Genomic DNA, 27,714 nt, shown 5'->3' with positions numbered 1-27,714 from the left:
ATCTGCAATCAATTTGTTTTCCCTATCTTATTAAAGCCCTATTTTAGGTGAAAGTAGCCCCCTTTTTCTTAGCCAACACACACACACACTCTCGAAATAAAAAAGGTGGTGGCCTCACTTACCGCTCCTTTTCTATCTCCATAGAAAGCTGCGCCATGTCGGAGTCTGTGGTGAAGTCGCAACTGATGCTGACTGGAGAGTGCAGAACAGAGCCGTCCAGATCGAAGCTGCTGTGGTCAAGGCCAGCAGGCAGGTTGCTGGTGGCTATTGTTGGCACATCGGGGACCATCACCGAGTTGTCATAGGTCTACATTGCAGAGGGCACAAAACAAAGGAGGGGACCAAAAAAAAAAAAAAAAAAAAATGCAATACGTAAGTAAAACAACAGAGAGAGCAGGGGTCCCCAAAGTATGTTCCGCAGAATGTAAGGGCCCTATGGACTGCCCTTTTGGACAGAGCAAGGGGTCCCTGAAATATGTTCTGCAGAATGCAAGAAAGAGTCCCACGAACTGCCTTTTGGGACTTCCCAAATAGAAAAATTGGTGGCTGTATGCTCTTCTCTTTCTCACACCTTCACTCCACCACTGCAGCACTAAACATTATGCACTGTGAAGAAATCAATCATGCTACAAGCTATCAAAACTTGTTCTCTAGCTGCAGCCAAATAAAAATGAAATATTTCTTAGAATTTTCTGGAGGCCCATGCAAATGTATTCTTTATGAAAACCACACAAGTGTGGGAGACTGTGACACTGTTACTAACTGCTCTCCAGTTACTTAAACACCCATCTAAGTCCAGTGGCATATTAATGGACAAGGGAACAAAAACTAATGGCTAAACAGGATATAAGAGAGAGAGAGAGAAAAAAGAGGAAGCACATACTGTTCGTATTTCATAGGGGCTTCTAAAAATTCCCAGAAGCTTCTCTTTGGCTTGCTTCTCAGCGAGGCGGGCCTGCAAAAGCTCATCCTTGAGCTGATGAGCTTCCTGTGCCCTGCAGAAAAAATAAATAAGGGCGATAGTAGCACTTTCCGTGCTTGCAGCAAAGCATGCCTTCAGACATGACCCCAGTGCACTATTCTCGCAAGGGACATAGCCATTCATTTTCTGGGAAAGTCAAAGGTGATTCATCCTGACAAGCAGGGGTAATATGAAATTATCCTTGGCTAGCAGAATGGTAGCTGCACCATTGTTTTAAATCAGACTTTCTGGAGATAGCTATGTTCTTCAGCCCATGCCATAGAGCACTGTGTTTGAGGAGGGTTCACTACACAAAGAACAAACGACAAGTGACGAGTGTGCGGTCTTAGTGCAATGGACGAACCACGTGGATAACAGCGAGCAAAATCGTGCAGCAGCGAAAATTACCACCCAAAATGACATGCTGCCAGGCTAGGATGGATAAACGCCGTCACTGTGGGCTAGCATAAAGCTCGGAAGAGCGAAAATGAAACTGTGCAGTCGGACTATTCTCGAAGATGGGGCCGTCTATTTTATTGCAGTAACTTAAGGGGGGACGCGGGCTTTGAAAGTCGAAAAATCGCGAAAAAGTCGGCTTTTCAAAAAGTACATATCTCGGCTGTATATGTTATAAACTACCTTTCCTATAATTATAAACGCCTAATTCATCGTGGAACTGCTTTAAATTAAATATACAACTGGGCGCGGCAGCCCCAGAGTCGCGAGCGAACGGCAAAAGTACCCAAACTTCGCGCGCGCGCCATTTCTCTGCCGTTGAACCGAGCGCCGCCATCTTGGTCTTGTTTTGTTTGTGAATGCTTGCCCTTTTCCATATTGCCTTCGCCGGCGGCGTCCGCGGCGTAGCAGAAGCGTGGCTCGCTTGTGATTGGGTCCTCACAGAGATTGTTGAGCTTCCCGCGTCTCGAATTCAGGCTGTGATTGGACAAAGCGCGCGCTCTGTGAGAACGCGGGGGATCGCGCGACTGCTATTGGCTGCTGCGCGCGCTGACGCGGTAGCCCCTCCCTGGCGCGTCGTCTGCTCCGGCTTGCTACTGAGCTGGCGTTCTTTGTACGCTCGCTGAATCGCTCCACGTTTCACCATTTTGAGATCGCCGTGATCATCGCTCGTTACAAATTCTGGTGGCGTGTTTTGAACGGTTATGTGCACTTGTGGATTATTGCACGGTCGGCCACGATGCACGCTAAGAAGTTCAAAACACTACATACGTCGTCGTTCTGTGAATGCCGTCCGAATCGCGAAGTTAGCGAAAAGCGTTGTCAACGGGCGCAGAGACGCTTCTATTAGTGCTGCTTCTGCTCCATCACTACTAGACCGACTGCGCTGCCACTTCCAACTGCGTATATTTCGCGTCAACGTAAGGAGCCGGCGTTTGAAGCGTGCCTGCTGTACCGACCTTATCAACCTCGGCGATCTCGGCCTTCCGTATCGCGTCTGTCATCGCAAGCGATAACGCGTCGTCAGCGTCGTCCGCTGTTCGCATGAAAATGCACTTTCCGAGGGAATCGGGGAGATGGAGGCACAACGTGCTGCAGTGAAAAACAAACTTCAGACTTGAAAATGCTGTTTTAAACTTCAAGGGCCATTTTCTCAGAACGTATTTTTTTCATGGTATGGTTGCTTATTCCCGCAATATTTCTGGAACCGCTAATCGGATTCCCACCTGTTTTTTTTATTGTGTGCCTGAATAAATTTCCGAGGGCAAGACAAGCTCATTTTTTAAAATTATTGAGTCTGGAATTTACAATAAACAATCAAAATTAGGCTAATGCAAGTCCAATTAGTGGCACTAACTTCAATGCACTGCTAAAAGTTTTCGGCAGGGAAATTAAAAAAAAAGGGCTCTGTCTTGCCCTGTGGTACCTATTCAGGAACCTTCATAATGAATTTCATAGTGCCAACACATTTTGCAAGTTCACCAGGCATTAAACAAGGAACCCATGTGAACCATTCTGATATACTTCTCTAATTTGATTACCAATGTGCGCAGCTCCATGAAACTTTGCAGTTATTCAAATGGCTGTGCCATGAGTCTACCCTGAAAATTTCATTCAATTATCTCAAGAAACAACAAAGTTGGTATTCAAAGGTAGCCTCCCCCCTTAAAGGCCCCATTCTGCAGCTAATCTGGCATTGAGCAAAAAAAAAGTCACGAGGATGGCTCTGGCAGGCTAAGTTGTCCAGCACTGATTCTCTGATAGCTTGTGCGGCTTAACGAGACCACATGATATCAGAAAGTTGGTAAGAGCTGTCAACTCGTGTGGGAGGTGGGAGGGTGGGATAGAAATCAACTTCCAAGGTTCTTGGATGCCAAGTTAGGCATGCTACTCCTAGTCCAGGCAGGCACGTTCACACGGCTTGGTTAAATTTGGGGCTTTAAATCTATGCCTAGTGGTCGCTTATGATCGGTACCTGGATAACGCTATCGCTTATGACTGTATGATAATAAGAATGTGTGAGATATTAAAGGCACAAATTAAGGAATTGGTAATTAAGCGAGTAGAGACTGCATGTATGTGAACAAGTAACTGCAAGGGGAGCGGCAGATGGGAGCCTTTAATGCTATCATGTCATACCATTAAAGGCAGAGTGTCCCCCATAATTTTTTTTTCACCAAGCCTGCCACCATGTGTAAGTCAGAGGTGGGGGGTGACGCTGCAGCATGAAATTTGAGTTTGAGTAGGACTATTTCAACAAACTCTTGCTGCACCAATTGTCTGTTCCCAATATTCAGCGTTACACCCAGATCATTGCAATCAACGAGTGTCCAATGCCACAGACATATAGACCATTGGCCAATACTGTACTGGCAGTACGAATCATCTGGATTTCCGAATTAATGCAGGCAGAATTATCATGTTTTACTACAGAACTGTTGATGACTACCACTGATATCAGGACTGAGGTGGCTCTTTGCTCTTGTAATGAAGGGGATCTCAAACGGGTCTGTGGAATCCTGGAGCCTTGGTGTGCTCTCCGGATCCCCAGGGCCGCATCAATCCTCCCACCCACTTTACCCTCACTAATCATGCTGTAATTACTTATGGCAGGCTATTTTACCACACAGCCAGCCAATATTGGTGAATTGGGACATTTCTGATGGGTCATGAACTCGCGTGTTCTACTGTCATGCTTGCTACATGGGAAAAAAGAGGGGCCAAGAAAAGCGATGTTCCACAGCACTTTTCGAAACTTCTTGGAGCTCTTTTCAAGCTATAAAGACCAAAATGGAAACGCTTGCTGCAATGCGCCTATGGTTTGTGGGGATTCACAATCCCCTGCCCCCTTATAACGGCAGCGCTTAATTATAATGTGAGTTATGCGCGCTGTTAGAAAGGTTGGCGGAAGAGAAGGCACACTGGCCACAGCGGGCTTTCCTCCTGGCCTAACCGGGACACCTGTCCCTGATCCGAGTCGAGGAGTGCGCACCTCGTAACTCGCTCGGCTCTTCGGCGGTTGATTGTGCATGCGAGCAGTTCATGAAGGGCATGCCGTCTAGGGAGCGGCTGTGTTCCTGCACCCAGAGCATGCTGTCACCATCAACTAGGCCACCAAGTTTCCAGTTAGCCACGAGGCGAGCGAGCTGGAGTTTGTGGTATGGGCCCCTGCATCTACCTCAGCGAAAGCTGCAGCAAAGAGGCCGCCTTGACGTCATTCAAAACCGCCGTCGCAGCTTCTCCAGAGACAGCAGTTTGACCCCCCCTTTATTGCAAGGGAAAAGAGGCAAGCCAAGAGTGAGTGATCGGCCCGCTGACGGGAAGCCTGCTGCAAACTATGCAATGGGACGACGCAGTGCTGCCCGCCGCCCTTGCGCTCCCGGCAAGCTGCCCCCGGCTGACTGATGGTGAAGGAGTGGGATCTGCGCTTGCTGCGGTCGCTGCACGTATGCCCTTGGCTCCATGGTCTCGGCCCTGCCTCCCTCTTTGCACCTATGGCTGTGAGCTGTCTGCAACTTTTATATACTATTGGCACTTTTCTAAATAGGTTTGAAAGTTAAACTGCCTCTAGCTGGCCCCACTCGGTATATCCCTCGGTGAACGCAGCTACTTTTAGCTGTACAGCGGTTTTAAGGAGGGGGATGTGGGGATTGACAAACCCCTGCCCCCATTATAACGGCAGAGCACAATTATAAAGCGAGTTACTTGCGCTGTTAGGGAGGTTGGCGGAGGAGAGGGCACGCTGGCCATCCCCACCGCTTCTCAGTCTCCTGCAGCGATGCTGCCGCGGGCTTTTCTCTAGGCCTAACCGGGACACCTCCTTTCCTTGGTCCGAGTCGAGGAGTGCATGTCTTGCAACTTACTCGGGGCTCTTTGGCGGTTGATTGTGTACGTGGTGGCTCATGATTTCCGCCAGGGAGACTGCCACTGACACCGAGTCAGTGACTGTAGCGTCTAGCGCCCCCCCCCCCCCCCCCCCCCCCCCCCCCTCCCGTGGCACATTCTTGAGAGAATAACCCCCATAGGTTACTCGCAAAGTAACAAAAACAGCAGCTGCACTGTAACGTGTCAGCAGTTTTCGAGCTGTCTCACCTCCTTTCAGACTCTTCAATCATCCTTGCCGCCAGCTGCTCTGCTTCCCTTGCCTTCCGCTCCATCATGATTTTCTCCTCTTCTGTCTGCAAAACAGCCAGCACACACACTCTCAGTCACAAAAGAAATAAGTGCACCTTTACTTGAGTACCTAATGCTAGCAATCCACACAAGCTATAACACATGCCGCTCAGTGCATCCGTGCTCATCGACGTGAACAATCAGCATGACTCAAGTCTTGAGCCTGGTGCATACTAAAGGTTAATGTTGCTCCCCACACATAATCTTCTGAAGTGTGGAGGCTGGCACACTGCGAGATCATAGAAAAAGTGTATGATCGCCGTATAACGAACATAACATCCTCTGCCATCGGAACATGACTGAACAAAGCTGATTCTACTCACTGCATATACCACGCAGTACACTACGAGTATATCTTTTCTAAAATACATTTGGATTGTGCGTAATTCGAGACATTGAACAATTGTCTGTTCTGCTTGATTGTTCTGCTCGATTTCACCATTTTCCACATCATGGCAATATTTCAACTACAAAAAGTTTTGAACCCTTCTATATACTTTATCTCCAGGGCAGGCATAAGGGCTCTGCCCAGAAATATAAACAGTGTGTCAGAAACAATGTAAGATAACAATTGTATAGCAATATACCTAGCAAAAAAAAACGCAGGCTGGAACCTCAATTACTGTATTTAGTGAATTCCACGAATGTGAACTGGATTTCAGGTAGAGTACTTAGTAGTAGAGCAGCACTCCTTAAGTATTGCAACATTTATCTCAGTGCAGGCAAGCAAGTGCTGATTTGACATTATACTCCTTGAAGCTACAATGCAAGTTCAGTACACGAGACGTCACGATGACCAAGTATAATTTCAAAACAGATATTGCACCACCAATACATACACGCTGGTGTGAAATTTTCACACAGCACAGTCAATGCAAGCCACAGAATTGCTTTTCCACAAAGAATGTCTCCAGGCGGTTTATCGGTGCTATCATACACCCAAATCGGCTTACCTTGATGGCACTTATTTTGATCCGCTGAATTTCAGCTTCTGCTTCAGCTGCCTTCTGTGTGAGCAACATGGCCTCTTCTTCAGCCACACGAGACTTCTCAGCAAGAAGCTCAGCAGTTTCCTCTGATCGCCTCTGCAAGTGAAAAACAATGCATTATTCACTATTCCCACTCTTGTGAAGTTGATAGGTGCTAGGCGCAGGATCACAAAAAGGAATTTAGAAATAAAAGGTTGACAAGTGAGCATCAGCCGGCAAAAACAGTGTGACCGCTCTTCGCTGCCCTCGTTGTGCCCTCCCCTTCCATTTTCCACCTTAAGCTCCAGCCTTTCAATCTTCTGCTGCAGTTCTCTTCCCTCTCCAGCTGCATTTCATCCTCCCCATCTAAGTGAGAGGATATATATTGAGTGTCCCAGCTAACTTGAGGCAAGGGCTAAATAAGAATGCGATAGCATAGATTGGTTATTCAGGATTCCTATGCTGCAGTCCATCAACCTGTCCATGATGTAAATTTTCTGTATGATCATGAAAGGTTGCCCGAGGCCGAGTAGTATGTTATGCCCCACACTGGCCTTTGCTGCTTCTAATAAGATGGCCGCCACTGATGCACTTAAGCTTTGCCTTTAGGTGCTAGGACACGATAGCATTAAGGAGTTCCTCAGGATCCCAACGCTGCCATTCACCAGATGTTCCAAGATGTATGAGTTCCAAATGACCATGGCGAGGCTAATCTTGCGCCCCGTGCCGGTCAGTGGCAAATGTGCTAGCGTGGCCTCCTAGACCATCCTACAGCTGCCCACTGGTTAAGCCAACAGCGATGGGGACGGTCTAAGAGCTGCACTCTTTTTAAAAATCAAAGGAGAATTTTGTCGTCACGTTCCAGGTTCTGCGTTTCCCCAGCTGCTATGTTTTCATCACCCAGTCCTGTTCAAGCGCCCACAGAAACCCATACAATAAAAACTTAGCAAGTATCTGCCAGCGTTCCCCGCATGCTGTGACACTAATATCTTTTTACAACAGTGCTTTACCAAGTGTTGACACTTTAGCAGCCGACGTTCACCGTGCGTGAAATGGCGACAGCACGCGAGGCCAGACCAAAGGTCGACACTCTATCAGTTCATGACTGCAGCTATGTACAGTAACATGACCACTGTCATGCGAACACAAATGACCAAATGTGCAGAAATGAAACCCTACCATGGCAGACAGCACACGAGCAGCATTGTACAAGACGTGGCTGCGCCAACTGCCTTTCAGGCTTTTGTTTCTGGCATTTTAGAGTGCTGCACTGGGGCTTCCACTCTGCAAAAAGGCCATTGATTGTCTGCCCCATCCTCCTCACAAGCATGTCCCTGGCAGGTGACATGGCTAGGCACTGATTGCTCAGCGGGCTGCCCACCGGGACACCTGGAGCCCCAGAGACACTAGTTCTAGGCCATGCAGGCATGGTAGTACATCTTGCTTGAAGCAGGGCTTTATATCTAAGTAGTTCCTCTCCACTTTGGCAGCATATATCAACTGTGGCAAATCAGTTCAAGTCAAGAAAAACCACTTAAAGTCAAAACAAACCATGCAAATTATGTGTTAGTGCACAAATTTTTTTATCAATTTTAAGCTAAACCACCCATATATTTTATTCTTGCCTCATGTTTAAAACATGCAAAGGTGCCAGCAGCATGAAGAACAGCACATGTGCCGCGACTTCGCCCGTTCTGCTCATGCTCCTTCTTCATTGCAGCCTCCCTACTCCCAAAGGCTGCTTCCGCAGCTGCACAGCCATTGTTCAGGACGTCCTATGATCGCCAGAACCACAAAGCATCGCAAATTTCAGAGAAACACGTCACATTTACAAGAAAAATAAACGGCTACATTTCCTGGCTGGTCTATTATATATTTTTTTAACTGCAAGGATTCTACTGCGTTACAGCTACCAACGTTACTGCTTATTTGCATAAAGTCAACAGCATGCTTCATGATCGCATGTTTAGCTTTCAGAATTATCCACTCAGGAGCTGATAAGGCCAAATGCAGCAGCATGAAAATGTAGTCAGACCACTTTTCAGGCAATGCAAACTGCTGTCGAGCCACTCAGTGACACCCTCGTGCAGCTCTTGGCAGCCTATAACAATGAAGAATGTGCTACTGCTCTACTCTCGCAAGCCCAGTGCACATTCTGAAATTGGATACGTACCAGGGCATCGTGGGCGACCCTAGCCTCTTCCTGGTACTGCAGCAGCCGCTGTTCCAACTCAGCCTTTTCCTTCTCGACCTCCTCGCGGAGCTGCTTCTCGCGGGTCAGCTTGTTGCGCTCCATCTGTGCACGGAGACGGCCATCACACCCCACAACTTCTTTTTCGGGCCCCATGCAAATTCGACATCTTGTCTCTCTTCCCTCTTTTTTTTTTTTTTTTTGTATTGCCCATCACAAAGTGCACAAATGAAAGGCAGCAAAAAATTGTAAAATGAAAATGGCAAATTGCACCCTCAACGCTTCAGGCTCTATGCATATCCTCTCTAGGGATGCCAGCACCCACATAAATTGTAACCCAGACACACTGAACTACATACAGGCCCACATAGATAGCGAGGTCCCACGGAGCCGCGTGCACCAACTTTCGTTAGCTTTCTGGCCACTGAGGGCATTTACCTTTTCTGTTCGTCTGCTGTTATCATTAACGAAAAATATCTTGCACTTGCAATTTAATTGCTGACAGTTGCAACGCTGAATGCAAACTGCAAGATGTTTGTTCTTGGTTAAGCTTCCCACTTATAAGCGCTGAAATTTGGCCCAATGAAGGTGTACAACTGCCTATAATTTTCAGTACTAACAAATACATACCAACACCACACTTCCAGTATTGTTTTTTCGCTAGTGTCTAAAGCAATTAACTAGGACATGCGTGTTGGAGCAGTGCCGTTTGTGCAGGTCTGTACTTCACTAGGTCGTTACTGTAAGAGGTGAGGTGCATTTCCGATGCCAAAGCAAAGGGTCATGGGAGAATAGCCTACTTCTGCAACTTCCTGTCCCAAATCTCTCTGCTTGTTCCATTGAAATACATTAAGTCTCTGTGTTTATATTGCTTAATACAAATCTATTTATCTATTTGTACTTCCACATTAATGATTCTACTGCATCAATACAAAACCAGTGCGTGATGTACATATGCATCACATGAACCCAGATATGGAAAAATTACCATATGCTGTTACAGTTTATATGCTGGCTAGTGGTAAGCTACCTGTTGTGCATGTGTGATGATGCGGTACAATCAACAGTGTAAAAGCCCAAATATGCGTCTGTAAAATAAGCGATATCAACACAGAGGAGCAAAGAGAAAAAGTTGGAACCAGGAGAAACGGTACCAGACGATCCTATAATGGTATGCGTTACTGCAGAAGTGCACCTCGCCCATTAAATGATGGTACACTCTTTAAGAATAATAAGCTTCAGATTAAAAAAAAAAAAAAAAAAAAAAAAAAGAAGAAGAGAGACAGCAAGAGCAGCACCAAACTCTCATCTTGAAGCTGTGTTTTCATACAGAGTACGATTCACACCGGTCACATCCCTTTGATATCCTTTCAAGGAAACTTTATTGAATTAGTATTTTGCTGCATTTGTGTTGCTGGCTCTGCTGAATTTAACCTTTTTTTCTTATTAACAAATGCAGCTACCTATTCTTAGCTAATTGTGTACAAATTAATGTATACCAGTTTGTTTTTCTGCATTTTCTTTCTCCACACTGGTTTTCCCTGTGCTGTTTCATCAACTTTGCCAGTGGCTTTGACGGGCCTTTAACTGAAAATTTAACTAGAAATTGCCAATAAAAATTATTACTATTATTATCACAATACCTAACACTTTTTTTTAGTAACATTGTTTATTGCCTCAGGGCATAAAGGAATATGTAAAAAAAAAAAATTAAAAGGGGTATTTTTTTTTTTTTTTTGCTTACTTGCATGAGAGGACTACTGCATTTACTTAGAAAACACCAGATTTTCATACTTTGATAAAGAAAAATTTTTATTATAATTTGAACAGGTTAATTTTTATTGCAACTGCTCTAACATCACAATGAAGCAAGTGATGCTATACTTCCTCAAGTGCCTTTCTGGCACAAACCTGTTTGCCTGTGAAGCAAAAATCCATGCCTTTTCACAAAGTTCGTACTCAAGCATGTGGTGACAGGCCTGTGGTTAGGCCATTGCTGCTGCACAAAGCTGGCAAGCCCTTTTATTTTAGGAATCGACCTTCCTTTGGACCACTGAAACGCTTCCAAGTTTACCTGCTTCCACCAATCAAGCATGCAAGTTTCAGGAACAACAACCGCATGTGAAGCCAACCATTGCCACTTGCGTCTGCACAAAGGACAGTCATTAATTTTTTCATCCAGTGTAGCAGTCAATTTTGTGCATCTTCTCTACTGATGCTTCCATATTGGCTCAGGTCCAGGTTGGCCCCTTGATGATTGAGCATTTCAGATGCTCATGAGGCCTATTGGTGTCCACGACTGCAGCGGGATATGTAGGCGATAGGAGCACACAAGGAATACCCAGCTGCCAATTTGTGATGCCAATGAAAATAGGGCGTTGCTGGTGCAGTTTTGTTTCTGTAATTGACTGTAGCAACATATCACTCTTGGGCGAATTTTTAAGCAAAAAGGTGAACTAGAATTAAGCAAACACACTATTATTGCATCCGACATCCGACTAAGACATCAGCCATTCAAAAGTGGAGAGATGGCTTACCTGCCTGCGGAGCTTCTCCTCTTTGGCCTGTGCTTTCATCTGCTGCACCTCCATTGAATCTGGCTTCCGTCGACGCATGAACAGGTCATGGTTGCCAATGCAAAGATCCAAAATCTAAGGGGAGCAAATGGTGCACGAATGAACACACTGCAAGCTGCCTCCAGTTTCTGAATATACATTATAGTTTCCATCCTTCCCTTCCCCCCAACACAGAGGGGATTTTCAATAGAACACCGTGCATCATACCATTGTTTACGGCACTTGGTACTTTAATGTGGATGGATGACACCATTTCATCGCACAAAAGTTCTTGAACACCTTTAGAGTTTTTTTTCCACCCTGTTTTGATTTCATTTGTGACCTCTGACTCCATTCCACTAAATCTTTGTTGCACTTCTTTATGATAATGTCTGATATTGATGATTTACACATACAGCCATGATTTCAGCATGCCACAGCCCAGACATGATGACAGTGCTAAGGCTGGCCGATTTAGCCATAATACAGGGATTGCATACTGCAGCGTGCATATATTTTACACTGTGAACAAAGAATTACTCATGCCATGGCATACTTTTAACTTCTTGACAAAAAGTTTGATACATATAATGGGTAAAGAGACAAGGACAACAAGAGAACACAACAACCCATTATTATTATGCTTGACTGACCTGCCCAACAATGCACTCTCTAAAACAAAAAGCTGTTACTTGCAGCCAGTTACAACGGTAAAACTTTTCTAGAGCTCAGTGTAGCTCACCAGTTTGTTCATTCGTATCTTGCAGGAGTAGAACTGGAAGCAGGGGGCGCCCTTGTCCACTGGCTTGATGTTGAACTGCAATTTTAAAGGCAGCAGACATCACAGAAAGAATGGACAATGGCTACCACAAAACAATCGAGATCTTGTTGACCACTATGGGTATGTGATGTCGAACAACTTGCTTGCAGGACGTTACTTTACAAGAGGAGGCAACGCTCAAACAAATGTAAATGGTCTTCAATAATGGCGTGCGAATATTGAAATGTTTCAAATATCAAAGTGAAATATGTAGTGTTCAATTCAGTCTTCAAAGTGAACAGCAATATTTGGAAACCTTAAATATTTCAGAAGCATTTTGAAGTTCGGGAATGAAGGGAAAGGTGCCATTAATTAGACACTTGAAGCAATCACTGATCCAGTACAACCGGCAATTGGTTATTTGGACCTATCTAGGGCAGCTTGAGCATCTGAAAAATCAAATCCAGCAACATAAGACCCTTCATTTCCGGATTTACTATCTGCTTAAAGAAGCCCCAGACAGTCTTATGAACACTCCCGACACTTCCGCACGATCGCACTGCTGACTGCAGCACATAAACTGCTAAGCATATGAGGTAATTGCTTCCACACACTCAGCCTCTGTTTGGCACTTCGGCATCAAGTGGGTGTGGTGGGCCAAACGTGAACGAATTTACAGCTACGACAAATGAGCTTTGCTTGCCATAACGAAGGCCTAAATAGACAGAGAAGAAGACAAAAAAATATGAACACAGAACTACACCAACATGCCAAAGGCGCGCGCACTATGTCGCTGTTCGCTTTTGTAGTCGTGGTGCTGCTAGAAAACAACTTCAAAGTCGGTGATACATTATGAACACTCTTTAGCAGCTCAATTTAGATTAGAGGTGGAAGGCCAATTATTGTAGGTAGCGTTACGAGAAAGTCTCGGTGCAGTAAAGCGTTCCGACGTACGTACGTAGCCTTCATCTCCCTTGTTGCTTATTCCCTCATCTCTGGCTTAGGAGTATGCCTCTCGCGAGCTCTGCTGCTACTTATTCGTGTGTTTGGATGAAAGGACTTTGTTCGATCGGTGCACCCCATGCCGTTGTGCAGCAGTTAAGGGGGGAGCCTGGTCTTGAGTAAAAAATTTTTACTTTTAGAGCTACCAACCTGAAACTTTCCAGAATTATGTAGTTTTGCATGCTGATTTCAAATATGCAGTCAGATTTACTCTGTAGTGTATAGATCATATTTTATGCTAATTACTATGTCTGATTGTTATGAAAACAATAGAAAAAGAACTGCTTCATAGTAATAGCTAAAACTAATATAAGCGTGTCCCTGGAAGCCTAAGGTTTGAATTAAGACTTGCTTCATCATTTTGTGTTCAATCTGTACAAAGTTATGGAAGTTCAAATTTTCAAGTCAGTAACTGAAAGCTGCCTTTTTGCAATAGCTATAAAATTTTGAAACGTTCTAAGTCAAATATTAGTTGCACTGTGCTTTTATTGCAAACCTCACAGATAGAGGATTCAAATAAAACAAGAATGATGAAAATCTATTGAGCAGTTGTGAAGCCCCACCTCTCACAAAATTTGAGTGTACCAAAATTTTGTTCTTGAGAAAAACGCAAAAAACTAATTACGATGAGATGAGAGGACTTATTGAGGAGGAAAGCATTCGGTTATGTAATGTGAAGGCTTAGAAAGCCCCAGGGCAATAGTCTTCATCAGGTTTTCCACGCTGCCTTTTCTTTACGGAAGTCTGGAAAGCTGCCGACGCAGCACGCTTTTTCTCGGACTTCACAGCACGAACCCTATCTTTCTCGGCAGCTCTAGAACTACTGTTGTCACTTGGTTCCAACTGCAGCTCCCTTAGTATGCTAGAGCTGGCATACTGTGTGCCAAAGTTGAAACGCATGACAGCTTCTGCTACAGCGTTCTGCACTGCAAAAAGGGACACATTTTTGTCTTTAGGTGCGAGGTTCCAGATGAGAGAGTGAAGGGCCTCGTTAGAGTTCTGCGTTTTGCCACGTTGGCATCGCTGTAAAAGGCTTTTGTCAGCAAGGCGCTCGTACACTGGAAGCAATGCCTGGCACACATTTTGAGGCAGACTGTACCTGTGTTTGGGTGGGAGTTCATTTCTGGCTATGGCTGCATTGTGCTTGCACCAAGATTCAGCACCACTTGGGCAGAGGGTGTGGTTATGCTTCTCATCATTTGATGTTACATGATGATACGTTGCCATGACTGCCCTCTGCATCTTGTCAATATCTCCTATATTTGACTTCAGTGCCCATCCATAGTAGTTGGTCAGCTTTGAAATGAGGTCTCCAGTGAGCCGACCCTTGCCACCGATGCGCTCGTCGGACTTTTTTGAAACGAGGTTTCTAAGTGCTGTGCCCATTCGTTTTTGGACGTGATTTACACAGTCCTCTTTGTCAACTGAAATAAATCCATACACTTGGGCCTCTTGTACAGCGAGGTACGACCTGCTGTCACCATCGGACAGCATAGTGGTGTACCTCAGGCCGTGGCGAGAAAGTGACCTTTGAAACAGAATGAGGGCTGCCTCAGCCTCCATTTGGCCTGCCTTGCTGCTAGTGTTTTTCTGGCACTCATGTTTTTCCTTCCATTGAGGATACTCCTGGCTGTCAGTTCCTGGTGCACATGAACATCCCAGGCAGAAATTCGACAAAACAACATAATCCAGCACATATCCCGAAAAAAGTTTGGTGACTGCAGCAACTCCAATGTGAGATGAGTGCCCTCGTGTGTGCCAGGTTCCATCAAAGCTTACAGCAATGTTCCCTGGATTTCCAAAGTTCAGTTCTTTGTAGAGGTCCTTCACTCTTTTGGCACACTCATCCAGGGTCTTGCTGCACGCTAGTGTTGCTGCCGGGTTCAGTTTCTGTTTCAGGTAGCCCTGATAGGTCTTTTTATGAAGGCCTCTATGCGACACTCCCAGATTTGCGAAAAGATCGTTCAGAGCTGCTTGTGCCAGTCCGGTGCTTTGAACAGCACGCGCCGCGAGCAAATTTATTTCGAAAGGCCTGCAATTTGCCTCCGACTGCCCTGCGACCCGAGGCGAGCTCCATTCAGCACCAATTTCACCACAGTTGATGCATTTCATTCTTAGCTTTGCAGCTAGTCCATACTCAGCATTGTCCTTCGTGATTTTCACGGTCCCGCGACACGTAAGGCACCCAGTAGAACGCAGTAAACAGTTCACTGCATCGAGGTCAAGAATCGTGAACGCCGTCGACGAAACGCCTGGCGCACTAGGCGCCGTTGCCAGAAGTTCCATTTTTCGCTTCGTCGCCGAAACTGATGCCAACTCAGCCGTTCTCTTCGCCGCTCGCTGCGTCAGAACTTCGCACTCTTCGCTTGACAAGAAGTGCGCGTTCACTCTTGTGCGTTCCGGTTGCAAGCTGAAGCTAGCCGAAACATCCATTTCGGGAACTGCCGAGGTGGCCGCCGCACTCGCTGGACCGTGTTCGGGCGTTCGCGGCAGGTCCGAGGTCGCCGTACTTGCCGAGCCGTGTTCCGCTGTTGCTGTGCACTCCGACGTTCGCGAAGGGTCCGCGGCGGTTGCCGCTGAAGACAGAGGCACTTTGCGACGCTTTTCGGCACGTTTCTTACGTTTTTTGCCAAATTTGTGCACGGTGTGAAACTTTCAAGGCATCGCGACTACCCAAGCCTTGACAAAATGGCGTCGTCCGTGTTCCGGCATGGAGCAGCCGGAAACAGCCGCCGACCAATGAGATGCGGCCGTTTGAATTCGCGCCATGCAGGGACCAATGGAGTAGCTCTATGCTGCTTTTCTTTTTTGCTTTGTATTTTGTTTGCTGGGCAGTCTGGGATGCCTTTGCTTGGCGGGAAAGCAAGCCGAAAGTATAGTGCTCTAGAATATTGGGCAGTGTGACGACCGGCGCCGGAGAGCGGGCCGCTTTTGCGATGACAAGAACCGACTCCCGCGAGAGGGCGCGACGTGCAACAGGGGTGCCGCGTTCGCCGCTCGGCGCGTAGCAGCCGCGGGATAGCGGGGGTACAGAGGAGGGGTGCGGTTCTCTTTGGAGCGATTTTCAGACGCTACGCAATTAGTGTGATAATTTATAAAGAGGCAACTTATTCCAGGTGCTTAAACTGATCCCTGCCATTCTTTTACGTCTATCTGGAGACATCGTGCACGCTTGGGTAGTCCTTCGGAGCAGCGCGCGATGTTTGAATCGCTATCTGAAACTCTCAACATTTCTTCCTGCGGACAGTTACAAATCGTCCAGATCAGCAATTTGTACTTAATGCTTGCAACGAAGCGTGATGTTTTGCATTCGTTTCTCCCGTAAGGGAATAAAGGCTACTGCCCAGGAGCGCTATTAACACGCGGAGAAGAACAGTGTACAGGCGAATCAAAAGTTGTGCTTCGTAATGCCTCTTTAGGAACACTTATTTTTTACAAACCCTATTTACGAACACCTGCTTACATTTTGCAGCTTGCACTTATTAATACATAACAACGTTTATATTAAATTGTAAGTAATCTGTAATATATCTCTTTAATCGGTGTTCTTTATGTGCCCTAATCACCGCTTATATAAATTACAAATACAGTGTGCGAGCAAAACACATTTATTCACTACCGCACTAATTTAAAACACTGTGGTATTTACCGGAAAAAAAAAATAAACAAGGTATACGCGACTCAAGCATTTATTCTTTGTTCGTGATTAACATATACGTATACCACGGACATTTGTTTACGTGCCACTAACCAAAGGGTGAACCAGCTGTTTAGATGAAAAAAAAAAATCAAGTACAGCTGCGGCATTACTTCAAAGAAAATGTGAAAAATTAAACCTGTCACATACGTAATACGTTCATAGTGGGCACTTGAGTGCGGACGCTTTACTGGCATCAAATGGTACAGAGCAAGCAAACAAAAATAAAAGCACTGATAATTGCGCGTCGAATTGGCAGGTATGATGCAGTTCTGCGCACCGAGAGAAAGCGGAAAAATGCGAAAAAGATGACGAGCATCTAATACGCAAGCAATTAATATAATGCCGAAATCAAATGCAGACATAATACGTGTTTATTCTTTGAGTGTGTGGTATGAAATATGAGTAATCGACTGGATATACTTGCAACTACTGCTTACCGGACTATATATAATCGGGCTACTTGCCGCGGGTGCTCTTTGCAGTACTAACCAGACTATAATTGTTAACAAGGTTGATATTACACGTGAAATACTTCCAAGGAAATTTAATTATTTTCCCTTTGGGAACTCTTGTCGTGATTCGCTTACTTCGCAAAGAGCAAAGCCGCAAAAACACATTAAATTTCATTGCTTCAAGTGGGAGCTTTTCTGGTGTTCCAAGTAGATAAACTTTTTGAACCTTCACATTTTATAGAAAGTTTGCAAAATCTGAAGTGTAAAGCAGTCGAAAAGGACCGTGCATCCGAGCCAAATTTTTGAATAAATTGCGATCTAGCTTCGAACCTATAGCGCTATTTTTGTTCGTGGTGAGAAACCGTGCCGGCCTCACAACCTCTTTTTCGCAGAAGGATGATCTAGCGGAAGCGAATTAAGCGTACCCTATAGCCTCTGCGTCCTCTATTTTCCGTCGTTATTTCTTTTTCAAAGCTATTAATTTTTTTTATTTTGTATGTACATAAAACAGGACCAAAGCGATCTTCTGGAGGCAATGACTTGCATATTACCGGTGGCTTGCGCACCCTAGAATGGAAACATTTTCTTGAATAATTAGGTCATTGTTAAACTATAACGCATTGAGATTAAATGTCATAAGTATAGCGCACATCTCTGGGTATTTATAAAGCTACCCGTTACAACAATGTTTCAGCTTATTGAGAGAACAGAAAATGGTGTGTTCTTGGATTAGTGTACAGTTTCACAAATTGTTGTCTCTTAAATTTCAATGCTTATATCTTTATACGCGTTCGATTGCAGCCTGTTTGTGCACAGCTTTCCTCTTCCCGGGCCTTCACTTGGTTCTTATGCTCGGTTGTTTCCTTTTTTTTTTTTATTGTTTTTAATATATCTCCATTTTTATTTGTCTTTAGCTGCCTGCTTTCTTCGTCGTGCGTTTGCCGTGCCGCACGAAAATGAACCTTTGTTCAAATTCGCGGTCGCTCTTTTCACGGCGCTGCGTGCCTTCCACCAACCCTTCTCCCTCCCTGGTAGGCGACACGTTTCTTTTTATTTTTCTGTGCAACCTTTACCTCCCACTTCTTCCACCTTTCCTGACCCACTGTGTTCCGTTATTCAGTAGCCAGTTGGCGTGGTGTCGTTCGTCTTTCATGCCCTTACTTTACAATATCTCTACCTCCATGCGGGGTAGTCCACATTTAATTCATTCTAACTGAATGCCGACTTCTCTTGTGGCTTCAATGACGTACTGTAGTCGGCATAGTTGGCGTGGAAAACAACGGAATATACCATTTTGGACTGTTTTGATAATGGGGTTACTGTGACCAGTTTTAGTCAGCGCTCGAACGCACGTGCTGTATGTTTCACTTCTTCATACATCCTGCCTCCACCCTGCCCTCTTTTCAAAACGACTACATTTCTGGACGTGAATTAGGTGCTTTAGGAATGCTAAAGCAAGCTGTACGGCGAGTGAAGCGTGCTGTGCGATTCGTACGCCGGCCCTCTCCAAGCTGTTTTCTTCGGAACGAACTCCTGTCATGTTACTTCCCCGAGGTGTTGCCGATGGCTAAAATGGAAAATAAATTAGGTGATTGCTAACAGTACTGAGCACCGTTAACCGGCATATTTGTAAAATCTTGTCGCGAACAGCTCGAGACGACGCACAAGCAAACAAGAACGTACAGTCCGCGCGGTATCCGCCCCACCGCACAGCGCGCATACGCGGGCGCCCGGACGACTGACACACTGGTGCTGGTGGCGCCCTCTGCGCTGCGGCGCCTCCGTCATCGCAAAAGCGGCCCCTCGCTCCCATGCATTTCGCGGCGCGATCGACACACTGCCCAATCTTCTAGAGCACTATACCGAAAGGATGCTCCTTCGAATGAGACCAAGATGGCCGCGATCCGTCGCGAGGTTTTGAAACCGCGGACGCTACAAAACGGGCGAATTTGGTGCATTGCATGCGCGCGATCCTCGTCATTGGAGCTATATTATAGTCAATATTTCAGTTATAACACATCTTTGGGGGCTGAATTTTCGGTAATAGATGCAGGAAAGCATAAGGAATCCAAAAATAATGAAATTGAAAAATCTTTTTTTTTTTCGCAATTTTTTCGTCTTCAAGACCCGGCTCCCCCCTTAATGTGGCAAAGGAACATGGCGTGCTCGCACTTCCCTGTGCCTCGATCTGGCCTGTGCCGGCAATGCACCTTCGTCCAGAATACTAGTGCAACATACAATGTCATGAGGAAGGTCTACACAAGTACAAAGTGGATACTGCGTCCTGTGATAGGTGCAGGTTGGCTTGCCACATGCCGCTTCCAGTATTATTCCAGTGTTATTTATAACCTAAATTTTATGAAACCTCACAGAATTGTTTAGCTTTTCTACAGATTTCAAATATGCAAAAATGTCTCTTCTATGGCAATTAGTTTAGAGGTATTAGATAATTATTGCTACTGTCTGCTCAAACAATAGGGGAAAAAATGCTCATCAGAAATTAATTTTTAATATGCAGATAGATACTATAGAGTGTAAGGAATGCAATGTTGGAAGCAGTTTTAAAATTGAGCTAATAATAGAGATTTAGTAGCCCACTGAACTTCACACTCACAGGCATGGCAATTGTGTAAGGATTTCAAGATAAGATATAAAAGCTTTACAAGTGAAAATAAAAAATGTGCTTCCAACATTGCATTCCTCACACTTTATAGTATCTACCTGCATATTAAAAATTAATTTCTAATGAGCATTTTTTCCCCTATTGTTTGAGCAGACAATAGTAATAATTCTCTAATACCTTTAGAACTAATTGCCATAGAAGATAAATTTTTGCATATTTGAAATCAGCAGAAACAACTGAATAATTATGTGAGGTTTCATCAAATTTGGGCAGTAAATAACAAAGTTAGTTTTAAGACCCATGTTCCCCCTTAATGCATTAACATTGTCGACTTTCGTGCAGTGAAAGGCATTTGGCAATGGTACTGACATGTGATGGCACGTGTGCAGTGCTGTCACACAACCGTATGCCCCCTGAGTGAGCTCGAAGAAATTGAGCAGTCAGTTGCGACGGGTTCAAAAATTCAGCCACTGTTAAACATGCTCCAACTATATTCCTGCACACCACGCATTCTCAAACTCAAGGAACAGCCTGTTAAATAAATAAATAAATAATAAAATCAACATTTTTTTTTTTACTGGTATTCAATTTTCTTCGTCATCTGGAGCTATTTACTATACCAAACAAGAAATTCAGCTGCATTGTACAGATTTCAAATGCAGCCAGCACATGAAGGATTTTGCAAAAAGGCTTCAATACAACTTTCAGTGCTCATTAACTCTGTGCTGACTGAACATTGCCAAATGCAAATTGACAAGCGTTTATTTTATCTTGTAGTTAACTTCAAAATTCCTTTTAGAGTGTGCGCTGCTGAGCTTTAGTAGAGTGCTAACTTCGTGATCACAAGCTATTAATCTCGGTTTGAAAATATTCACCTTGAAACTATCGAAACAAACTAAGTAATTTGCTTCGTATCCACAGACTGAACATTCACTGCTCATGCATACATAGTAGCCCACGACTATCATGTGCTGCCAGGAACATTATGATGGGAATGAAAAATTTTTGCAACAGTAAGACACACGTCAAGCTTACCTTTTTGTCATCGAATGAGATGTTGCGGATCTCGCTCCAGGGAAAAGAGATCCTGGGGCACAGCTTGTTGTTTTTCTCGTAGATGTTCAGTCCCAATGCAGTGACCCCGAGCCAAAGATCTGTCTCTTTCTTGTTCTGAAAAACAAGAGTATACTCTTGGAGAAATCAGCACTCTGTGTAACTCCATGGGATGCCTGCCCAAAGCTATAAACATGCCAAACAATCAATGCTTGCATCATTAAGCCAACTTCATCATCACCACCACCATCATCATCATCAGCTGGACTATACCAACTGCAGGGCGAACGCCTTTTCCATCTCCAAATAACGTGGTTCTGTGCTAGCTGCATCCACTTCACCCCCGCAAACTTTTTAATCTCATCTGCCCACCTAATTCTCGGCTTTGGATTCAATTTGTAACCCCAAGCGACCATCGGTTATCCTCTCTTCGCACTACATGCCCATTTCTTCTTTTTGATTTATACAAGAATGTCATTAACTCAAGTTATTTCTCTGACCCACTCTGCACGCTTCGGATCTCTTAACGTTACACCTACCATCTTCCGTTCCATAGCCCTCTGCATTGTCTTCAGCTTAAGTAGAACCCTTTTCATTAACCTCCACGTTTCAGACCCATAAGTGAGTACAGGTAAGATGCAACGGTTGTATACTTTCCTATTGAGCGTTACGGATAAGCTGCTAGTCATCATCTGACAGTACTTGTGAAATGTGCTCCATCCTAATCTTATCCTTAATTACTTCCCTTTCATGGTCCGGATCTGTGGTTGCCACATGGCCTAACTAGACATACCCGACTACCAGTTCCAGTACTTATGAACTGCTGCTCCTCTTTGAGGCTTGTTTGGCACCCAGGAGCACTTCACTTGGGTGTTCATTCCTTGTTCATTGTTTGTGGTGGGGTGAGCTGCTCATAGCCGTGCATTGATAGCGCACAAGAGTTCTGCATAACAATTTTCATCGAAAATGATATAGAGAGCATGCCAACTTTCAAAGAATGTAGTGTTGTTATTGAATTGAGCACCGATTCTCATGCAGCACTGATAATCGCTGCCTGCTTCAAACATTTTCCAAGAGTTTATTCTGCTTCGCTCTTTATGACAGCAGGATTAAGTCTTGGGCATCCGCGGGTGCATTCCGTGGAGTGGAGAGTTGGGCCAGTTGGTACATATTGGTAGAGAATAAAAAGAGCGGAAAGACTCAGGCAAAGAGAGAAGCACACAACACAACGCTGGACATTCGCGGATGCATTCTTCTGCACCTCGGTGTAGTTTCATAAAATAGGTTGGGTTGTTTATTTCTGCGTATATGGCCATTTGTTTATGAAACCAGCAGCAATTAGCATCCCCAAAAACCAGAAATAGGCATAGCAAGTGACTAAATAGTGACCAGTTCAGTGAACTAGAGATTAACCACTCACTTATGCCTGTGGTAATGTGAACTGGAGTGACTGCTTTCTAGTAAATATGGCCGAGTACGTGAGAGCAGCTCAGTGTCACTTCGCCACGGCACTCCCATTAGTTGGACTCAACACACCACCTGTGCTTGACACACCACCCCAAGTGATACTGGTCACTGCTTGTCTCACTCTCCTGCTGGCATATTTTGCAGCCCACAGTCGCAGGCCACTCTCGCTTGTGTTCCTTGTCTCGTACCTGCCATTCTTTAAGTGTGGCTGATGGTCTGGATTTCATAATGGTGCGCAATGAAGGCCCACTGGAAGCAAGTCAGCTCTTTCATATGTGGCCGTGATAGAGCATGTACCTGTCTCCCTGTTGCTCATCAATAGCCATTTGTTTCGTTTCCCCTTCACCTCTGCACTTTCCCTCCACACCTCTGATGACTGGCAGCATTTCAGAGGCTGTCCATTGTGCACACAAGACTACAACACAAAAACACAGCGAAGCAGCACTAACAGCTGCCGCTGTAAAATTTGCACGGTGCATGCAGCACGGTTTGACTTTCGGAAGCTTTAACTTACGCTTATGCGGAAGTAGTTAACACCATACATGTCCAGGTCCTGGGCGATCTTCAGGTATTCCATCTCAGCTTCGTCCCTATGACGTCAAAAAAATGCTTTCTAAAAACCACTTTGCAGAGAGCATGCATACACTAAGCTATTCAACAACATACAACAAGATACAAAGCATGATGAAAGAGTAAGCAGTATGTACTAATGGGGACAGAAGTTTCCAGGATGCATCATTGGGAATTGAAGCCAATAGCTGTGTAGTTAGCCGGTGTCCTCAGACCACCAGACTTAACGGTCTGAAAGTCGGACTCTCATGTTGTGACATCAACTAGTGAAATCAAGAGAGTGCCAAAGATTGTGGCGCTTGTATACCAAATTTGCTTTCTCGTGTCCTGACAACTTTTGTCCCCAGTAGTACATATACATTTAAATCTCATTACTACGAACATCACATTAACGAACTTTTCAAATTAACAAACTTCTTGAAAATCCTTAACTGATTTTCAATGTAAAAATATTTCAGAACTACGAATTTCAATACAGCGCATATTTCAGAATAATGTACACTATTTATTCTTTTCTTCTATAATCAAGAAACCTCAGTATTATGAATTCGCCTGAAATTAAGAGTGCCGCAACTCTCGCGTAAAACAGAAACCGCCATTTCTGTTTGTATGTTGCGGGCTATAGCTATCATTATCACATATCTCGTGCCAACACCGAGCGCCACCACAAAGCTGTGGCTCTATATGCAGCAACCAGCAGGCCTAGTGGCCCAGCCACCTGCATTTTTTCTCTCTGTGCTGTGTGTCATTCACTGGCCGGTTCGTGCCATTCGCGCGTGCGGGGAGGAATTTTTGCTGCGGATAATCTTGATGATAGACTGATTTTTATGGTGATAGCGGATAATTTTATTGCGAAGTTTGTGCAAGATCTGCTGATGAATGCAGCCAGCGATGGCACCAAGAAATCGAAGAGACCATGCACCTAACTAAGAGTACTGATAACTACAAGGTGCTGTTTCAACTGGAATTAACAAGACGCACTATGGAAAAGGCTTACAGTAGAAAGAAGGGCTCCGAGTGTGTGTGTGTGTGTGTGTGCCTGAGCAGATGCAAAAACTAATGACTTCTGTGAGGTGCCACATAAATCGTTTTTATTTTCCCCATTTCCTTAACTACGAAATGTTTGGCAACATCGGCCTTGAAGCCTACAAATTAAAATTGCTTCCATATATGGCCCCTAACTTGACCACTACAGAAGTAAGAACAAAAACAACTCAGTGATAGTAAGTACAGAAAATAAAACATTCCTATAGAACACCTAGAAACTGCACATAATGATTACATTCAATCATAAAGAAAAACATTGATACCTTTACAAGTGCAGGCAAGATTCTCATATTCATTTAAATAAAGGAAAAAACAAAAAACAAGACATGTCCATGAACCAGAGCAAAGTGGATAGAGCAACGCAGTGCAGAACACAGGATGAGAAGACGGGTGAATGACATGAGCACTAACACACACTCCAAAGTACAACTAGACCTTTCGACACATTTTAAACACATTCTCCACATTTTCCAGCATAAAGTACTAACACAAAATAGAGGAAAATGTTCTAAGATGGCTCCTCCTCTCACCTTGTCATGCCTCTGTGATCAGCATACCAGACCTTGATGCGCTCTTCCCACATCTCCAGTGTCATCTGGTACTGGTCAATGACCCTTTGGGGCAACAGGTCATCATTGGCCAGCATGCCAGGTTTGTACGTTGTCTCATCGTAGTCCCCATACTAAAAAGAGAGGGAGAGAGAAAAAAGGCACCTACTTATGCAACACCAAAACCAGAGTGCAATTTCCACAATTTTCAGACAGAGAGAAGCCAGAAATTGACAACAGTGAATGAAGCCTTCTTTTGGGGTGTGTGGATTGCTCGCAATTTTTGAGAGCATATTAGGTGTTTAACGATCACAGTACCAAATATATTACGAATATCGGTAACTTTTCATATATACTTCTATCGGCCCTAGTATATTTAACTATGTATTTTATATTTATATAAATGATTGAACACTTCAAAAACAACCACTTAACATTGTGCTCTAGCCATTACGGAACAAATTTAATTTTTAGTCTATCACAAGACAGTTTAGCTTCAAATGCCAACTGCCAAAATTCCTCAAGATAACTTCCCAATTAACGCACTAACTGAAAGCATTCATATATACTGCATACTTTAGGTGGACTGAAGAAAGGATCTACCGAAACTTGTGTAGCTAGCACTACCATCAACCTATTGCCAAACCTTCACTGCAGTTTCTGTAATTACATGAGAGATTCTTCTCTGGCTGGTGAACATATAAGTGCCAGAAGAAAATGCAGAGTTCAAGAGCAAATGAAGTCACGGAGCACATGTTAATATGGGCACTCCAGTTCCCAAGCAAAACCATCCACAAAGCAAGTCACCTACAAAAACGAATTGCAAAAAAAAAAAAAAAAAAGTGTTTGTGCATAGTGGTGGCCAGAGAAGTTAAAACTGGACATAATTTTGGGAGTTACCTGTCCATTATCCCAGTCACCACTGCTATGAAACAATGTGGTGCAACTTGACGCATCTAGTGGCCTATGAAACATTTCAGGATGCCTTATAGATTAATGACTTCAATACAACTGCTCACATCTTACAACCCAGAGCTATACAGCACCAGTGTGTTGGCTGGATGTGGATTTCTATGCGGCACAGGCAGCAAAAAGTTTTCTTCTCTGCCACTCATGCAATACAGAAAATGGTAAGGTGCGCTCACGCAGCTTGACACTGTAAAGCATGAAAATGAAAAAAAAGTCATTTGCACTTTTTCTGCACCTAGTTGAGGAAGCAAAGATTTAATTTTCACCACTATCCATATTACAGTGACAAGTATCAATGGGCCCTAATGGCCTCTGTGCATTTTCTCCTTGTTCATTGTCTGGACAGCAAGTTTCCATATCAGCAAGGTGTAAATATACTGAAAAAGTGAAGTCCCCAGAAAAGCTGTTCACAATTCAATGTTAACAGGTGTCATAATAACGAGGCGGGATTTTACATCCTATTATAACCCACCATCCAGTGTGCTGGATGTAAGAAAAAAAAATAGGTGTAAAACGAAAAAAAGAATTCAAATCATTTTTGGTGGCTCCCCCAAATGATGAGCGATATTTTGATCAATACATTTCCACTTTCGAGAACTCTGCCTTGAGGACGGAGTTGTACAAAAAATGACATCGTCCATGAGGAGAGATCACCACACACAAAGTGCTCAAGTAAGGAAAATAACTTTTAAGATTTTTTTTTGTGCAATTAATGCAAATTAAATCACTTGCGTTGACTAAACACCAGAGTTGCTGTAAATCTTCGCTCATTCAATAATGTAAACAAGATCATGTAGTGCTCCTAGTGAAATAAATGGTTGTATTTTGGCATTTTTTCGCATGTTCTTCTTCGTAACAGCCTCTTAATCAAAACAAAGTAGCATGATGTTTGTTGTATCCTACAAAAAATTCAAGGTGGAAAGGGATATATACTTCACACAAACACTTGCGCACATTTGGAGAATTTCAGCCCGGGAAAGCAAAACCTGCCAAATGCTCTGAAGATTAATTCAGTACGGTAACTGGGTGAAATCCTGATGATCCACATGGGCTCTGATTTGCTGAGTGTGAACCGCTTAGCAATAAATTCCTCCACCTTGGATTCTTCAATGCACTAAATTACAAAAGTGGCTGAAAAATATTCACAGTTTGCCTTTGTCAAATTGAGGAGTCAATTTCGTGGATTTGGTCTCAGCAGCCTAAAGTCATAGCCATTGAGCAGTCACAGATTTGATCAGCGAATTGGTAATTTGCCGTTATTTATTTGCTCGTGTAATCGCCAGCAAGCAAACAAACCTTTCACCAGCACTGACATGTTCTAACCATGAGCATCTATTTAACTGCACTATGTCAACACTATAGCGCACAGCTTTCTGGGTGCATACATGGGTGATATGAACCTACAAGGATGTTAGGCATGATATCCCAAGCCCGACCCTTTTATCCTGAAAAAGAAAAAAAAAATAAGAAAAAAGAAAGTAACTTCTGTCACAAATAAAATCTACACACTCCATATTTGACACAAACTAACAAGTCAGTCAATCACAGTACTTTGCAGTTATTCAATTCTCTGCTGCCAATGAAAACTTTAATGTTAGAACATGCGTCTTATTCTTGACTGAAGGTGACTAAAGAACCTATTCGTGGCATTGTGCTGGCGCTGCCTTTTGATACTTGGCAGCTGGAAGATTTGGCTGCAGCAGGGGAAAAATAGTTTGAAACCCCAGGTTCTGTACTTGCGACCAACCCCCACAAAGCTCACTACGGAGCTTTGTCGTGTTTACTTCTCAGGCTGAGTTTTGTTTTGACTGCTGTAGATAAACTGTCTATCATTTTCTGCTTGCTACCTTGGAGAGGTTTTACTTAGCCTCTGTATGCACATCACAATACAGAATTGTAATTCTTGCACACCACATAATCAATAAAATCTAGTAAACAGCTAGATAAGGGCTTCTCTCAGTGGAGTCTAACAATTCCCATTTTGCACGATCGTGCGAGGGTTATCCTAAGACGTAACGAGACTCTTAGCAACATTGCCCGCAAGTTATCTGGAGGTTATCTGGTTCTGTGTCTTGCTCAAACAAAGCACGGCCGATGCTCATCACTAGCCTTACTGTCGCCAAATTCCTCTTTTGCTTTTGCGAGCTCGCTCAATATGTGCTTTGCTCTCTATCACTAGTATGCCTGCCCATTTGTCTGTCAAAAATATGTAGTACAAA

General features: G+C 44.1%; 1 protein-coding gene across 1 annotated transcript in view; it reads right to left on the bottom strand.

Moving 5' to 3' along the window:
- Mer (ezrin/radixin/moesin family protein merlin) overlaps window positions 1-27,714 on the bottom strand; it is a 52,481-nt gene that overhangs the window by 19,105 nt on the left and 5,662 nt on the right. The window contains exons 5-14 of the mRNA XM_084598312.1: window positions 24,509-24,660; window positions 22,876-22,951; window positions 20,877-21,011; window positions 12,047-12,121; window positions 11,287-11,400; window positions 8,732-8,854; window positions 6,544-6,675; window positions 5,510-5,595; window positions 884-995; window positions 123-307 (exon numbers count right to left, since the gene is read on the bottom strand). Of these exons, the coding sequence (XP_084454438.1) occupies window positions 123-307; window positions 884-995; window positions 5,510-5,595; window positions 6,544-6,675; window positions 8,732-8,854; window positions 11,287-11,400; window positions 12,047-12,121; window positions 20,877-21,011; window positions 22,876-22,951; window positions 24,509-24,660 (1,190 nt within the window). The remainder of the gene's footprint in view (window positions 1-122; window positions 308-883; window positions 996-5,509; window positions 5,596-6,543; window positions 6,676-8,731; window positions 8,855-11,286; window positions 11,401-12,046; window positions 12,122-20,876; window positions 21,012-22,875; window positions 22,952-24,508; window positions 24,661-27,714) is intronic.

Source organism: Amblyomma maculatum, chromosome 3 (assembly GCF_055883805.1).
Source record: "Amblyomma maculatum isolate TAMU_Amacu chromosome 3, ASM5588380v1, whole genome shotgun sequence".
NCBI classification, from domain to species: domain Eukaryota; kingdom Metazoa; phylum Arthropoda; class Arachnida; order Ixodida; family Ixodidae; genus Amblyomma; species Amblyomma maculatum.
Note: the sequence above shows the minus strand (reverse complement) of the source record. Positions and strands in the feature narration are given on the sequence as shown.